At 41.0% G+C, this 4,960-nt stretch overlaps 1 protein-coding gene across 10 annotated transcripts in view; it reads left to right on the forward strand.

Moving 5' to 3' along the window:
* The window catches only part of AAK1 (AP2 associated kinase 1), a 202,259-nt gene that overhangs the window by 93,243 nt on the left and 104,056 nt on the right, over window positions 1–4,960 (forward strand). For all 10 annotated transcript variants that reach the window (XM_045294131.1, XM_045294133.1, XM_045294138.1 and 7 more), the window contains exon 2: window positions 2,906–3,024. In XM_045294131.1, the coding sequence (XP_045150066.1) occupies window positions 2,906–3,024 (119 nt within the window). The remainder of the gene's footprint in view (window positions 1–2,905; window positions 3,025–4,960) is intronic.

The raw sequence follows: 4,960 nt of genomic DNA on the forward strand, positions 1-4,960 counted from the left end.
TGGATTGTGATAAGAGTTGTATGAGCCCCTAATAAAATGATTTAAGAAAAAAAAAGATTACAGACTTGGAAACCCCATAGGGCAGTTGTACTCTGTCCTAATTGACTGGATAGCATTTAGTTTGGTTTTTGATAGATACTCAGCTGCTGAATAACTTGGGTTTTTACCTGTCAGGTCCAGCTTTTATGTCAGGGCCCTTGCTTGACCGTTAGTTTGTAATGGTCATAGGCTTTGGGATCTTGTCTGCGTCTTCTCAATCAGTTTGCAGTTGCTGGATCATGAGGTAGGTGTCCGGCCATTTCTTAAGTCTTAGCAAGAAAGGAGCCTGGTGGCATTGCCTGGTAAGTGCTGGACTGCTACCCTCAAGGTTGGTGGTTCAAACCCACCAGCTGCTCCTCAGGAGAAAGAAGAGGCTATCCTGGTCCCATAAGGATTCACAGTTGGAATCAACTAAATGACAATAGGTTTGGTTTGGCAGGAAAGGTCAACTGGCTACCTGGCAACACAAATTGCATCTGGTGGCTGTTATCTCAAATTTCGTCATCACTGTTCTGCTTCGGAAAGGAGTGTGTTGTTGATTCAAGCCTATTTAGTGACTGGTACCTGATATATCACCACTGGGCAATAGCGATTTCCAATTTGTGCTCTGTGGTGCGGTGAGATGACACAGGACTATTGCACAGCTTCCCTCTGGGACAAGTGAGATGGAAAGATCATATGTGGGCTGTTGCTGGTTCTGTCCATGACTAATCATGGGAGTTTTACAAGCCTCGTCCAGCCTCTCCACCCATAAAGCAAAAAGTGCTGTGTGTTTAATAGTCTGTGTGCCTTGCCATTGAATTGACTCCAATTCATAGTGACCCCATAGGACAGAATAGAACTGCCCCAGAGGGTTTCCAAGACTAAGTAATCTTGATGGAAGGAGATGGCCACAAGCCTTCTCCGGAGGAGAGGCTGGTAGATTCCAACCGCTGACCTTTCCATTGGCAGTTGAATGCTTAACCACTGTTCCTCCAGGGCAGATTTAATACCCTGTAGGGATGCAGATTCTGTGGTTCTCTGATTTTTTTTAAAATTCAAAGTAGATACGAAATGAATGCCCATGTGGAATGGTCACAAAACAATTATGAATATACATGGAAATTGTATTTGTCACTTTTCCCAAACCTGATGGTCTTAATAGATTTTTAGGAATTAAAAAGAAAGGCATGAATACTACTGCATTAAATGTATATATAAATACTCCAAATTATGGAATTAAAATTGATAACTGAACAAGAAAGACTTTTAAGTATTATAAGAAAATAGAAAATGTTACGGAGGTACATGGATTATAGGTAGGACCATTAAGATTAAAGATTGTATGATAAATTTTAGTGTTCATCTGAAGCACTCATAAACAGGAAATATTCGTATGCACACATGCAATCTTTAGTAAATTTCTTATCTAACAGCACATTTAGTTGTGTACCCCCCCAAAGTACACAATGTTTAATAGAATTATGTATATATTTTAACATAGTATGCAATGAGGCTCTTTAATGACTACAGTTCTTTTCATCTGCAAAGAACAGAATCCTTACTCACGCTGGGTTGGAAAAGAGTACTTATTGTAAAGGTGCAATGGGCAATGCCACAAACACCAACAGACGAACCCTGAAGTGCCAGTGGGCCTCAGGGGAACTAGATTTGCCTAGAGTCTCTGTAGTAGCTGCTTATTGCTCTCTTGATTTTGCACATGACTGCTATCCCCAGTATCATCACCCCAGCTGAAGTCCCTGTCTTGATAATATAGGGACTGAGTATTCACCTCCATCAAGTTAGTGACCACATCTATACAAAAATATGGTCTAGCGATTTTTTGTTGGCTCAGGGTGATCCCATGCACAAGAGAACCACATGCTGCCCATTCCTGCATCATGATTGGCTGCGCCTTGGACCCGGATGGTCCATGAAGTTTTCATTGGTTGATTTTCAGAAGTAAATCCTGAGGCCTGCCTTTCCAGTCTCTCTTAGTCTGGAAACTCTGCTAAAGCCTATTCAGCATAATAGCAACATACACTCCTCTACTAACAGATGACTGATAACAAACGGGAATCAAACCAGGCCTCTGGCACAGAGGGCAAGAATTCTACCACTGACCCACCACTGCTCCCATGAAGTAGGGAGGGCAAGAAACCTCCTTAGGGCATCTATTAAATTCTGAGTTGGACACAAGGTGAGGAGAAATGAAAAGGGAGAGAGAAAGGGAAGTTCTTGTTAGAGTTTATTAACAGCTATTATTACTGTAAGAATTACTGAAGATAATGATTGTATAATTCTTCTTGACATGATTGAACTATTGAATTGTATGATGTGGATTATGTACCAACACAACTGAAAAAAAATTACTGAAATAATTTTCTAGCTGCTCTGGTATGAAGGAAGAAGTGCTGGACTTAATTTTCTGGGTTTTAATTTTTTTTTTAACCCTTGGTTAGAATATAATGTCTTTGAACTTTTATTCTCTTGAGCTAGGAACTACCTATCATTTTACTTTATTTTTTAAAACTTTCCTACCTGTCATTTTAAAGAGAAGCATAGTACTCAGCTTCACAGATTATAAGAATTCAACTAGAAGGTAAAATGCCTAGGGCAGAGGTTTAGAATATAGTTATGTTTAAACCTGTTCACTCATTTTTTAAAGTTTGTAGTTTGCAGGATAATTACTGTTCTCCCTTTATCGTAAGACACTTTGTCTGTGATTCCCACAAGTTCTGTCTCTGAGTTCTGAGCACCTGTGAGTGGCCGAGGGTGGTGCAGCAGCAGCAGCAGCAGTATCCTCCTAAGTGACAGCAGCAACTTGCAGCCACCGCCCACTCAGGAACATGACTCAGGAGATCTTGTGTTTGTGTTTCTCTCCCAGGTGGATTTGCAATTGTGTTTCTGGTGAGGACAAGCAATGGAGTGAAGTGTGCCTTGAAACGCATGTTTGTCAACAATGAGCATGACCTCCAGGTGTGCAAGAGAGAAATCCAGATCATGGTAAGGCCAATCGATGCTCAGAACTGCAACTGCTTGTTTAAAATTGGGGAAGGGTTATGGATTGACCCCGTCTGTGTCCTCTCATCACAGATAGGCAAGTGAGCCACGACCTTACTTCCTTGGACCTTGTCCTGTTCATGGGATATTGTCTTCTCTTGTCAGATAGCAGCGAGACCTCTGGGTAAGGGCAGGGGGAGCAGCAGTGAGGTGTAGGATGCTGCTCCTGCCTAGGCCACTGTCAAGTGAAGGGTTGAAGAGAATGGAACATATTTAGGGATAGGACCAATTTTTACTTCCAAGAAGTCATTTGAGGCATTAGGAAAGGTTTACTTAACAATTGGTCTTCCAGTAATTATCTGTGAACTCTACTTCAGAAGCCTCCGCTTCTTTTGTAATGAGACTTTCTCTTCCAGTCTTGCCTCTGTCAATTACCAGTTCCGGTTTTTAACCCTTCCCTTCTACAACTTTATATCGTAACCATGTATTTCTTTCTACCTGGATGTTTCCCTTGAAACTTGTTCTACATAGTCCATGATTCAATTTCAAGGAAGTCCCAAGAATAGGTCAAAGTGACCTGTGGTGATAGAAATCAGAAAGTGATTACCTGGACATGGGAAATGGACCAGTCAGGTGATTGTGGGAACTTTCTGGCTGATGGGAATGTTCTGTATCCTGTTTCACGTAGTGGTTCATTGCATGTACCCTTGTCAGAACTTAAGGAGATATGCCTTATTATATGTTAATTAGCCTTGATTAAAAAAACAAAAGTTTCACGGTAAGATTCATGTGGTTATGTTTAAAGAAAGAAACTCCTATCTAATTGAAACACATGCTGAAATATTTGTGGATAAAATAGTATGATGTCTTGAAACTAATGGAGGGGCTTAGAGGAGAAGCCAGAGTGACCCTGAGTTGATTATCGGAGCAGAGGGATGGGTTCATAGGAGGGTGTTAGAGTATTCTCTTACTTTTATATCCATTAGCACGTAATAAAGAATATGTACAATCTCGTCTATCATTTCTGTTTGTTTCCACATTGCTTTGTTTACACCAGTTGTTTTGCTTGTATTGTTTATAAGTAGTTCTGCCATCAGAAAGTAAGTTGTTTAGATTCCGAAGCATTTATCTTTATATTTCTGTATATTGCTTGTCACAGAGTAAATGTCTAATAAACTTGGAATGAAATGAATGTGTAAAAAATGGTAATTGCTCATACATGTGTGAGAACACCTTTGTTTCCTGAGGTTGTTTTTTTGTTTACTTTCTGTTAAAAAAAAAAATAAAAGAAAGAAAGAAAAAGATCCAAAAACTGGGCAGGGCAGCCTTGTGCGGACTCCATCGGACTGGGTTGCCCTGGCAGTGGCTATTTCAAGAGTAACTAGTTGTACTGTGAAGAACTCTGGTGGTGTAGTGGTTCTACATTGTGCTGCTAACAGAAAAGTCAGTAGTTCGAAACCACTAACTGCTCCACGGGAGAAAGATGAGGCTTTTTACTCTCATAAAGAGTTACAGTCTCAGAACCCATGGAAATAGGTTTACCTTGCTCCATAGGGCCGCTATGAGTTGAAATGCATTCACCGTTCTGATTGTTAGTGCATGTTTGTGGGTGCTGCTTCTCATTCTGAGCTGTGCCCCGTTGGTAGATGTAGGTCCCAAAAGCTTTGCTCCACCTCCTTCTTTAAGGTCAGCCATTCTTTGTGGAGGCTGCTCTTCTCCAGTCGTATTTTGAGTGCCATCCTGCCTGAGGGCCTCATCTTCCTGCATTATAGCTGACAATATCCCTAAAGTTCTAAGGGGCTAATTTTTCAGAAGTGGTCCATCTCTCCCTTCTTCCTAGTATATTCTTAATTTGGAAGCGCCACTAACACCTGTTGACCATCCCTGACCTTGCTGGTATTTCAAATACTGGTGACATAGCTTCCAGCATCACAGGAAC

This window comes from Echinops telfairi, unplaced genomic scaffold, assembly GCF_000313985.2.
Source record: "Echinops telfairi isolate 266 unplaced genomic scaffold, ASM31398v2 ScPeMD7_2573;HRSCAF=3158, whole genome shotgun sequence".
In the NCBI taxonomy this organism is placed as follows: domain Eukaryota; kingdom Metazoa; phylum Chordata; class Mammalia; order Afrosoricida; family Tenrecidae; genus Echinops; species Echinops telfairi.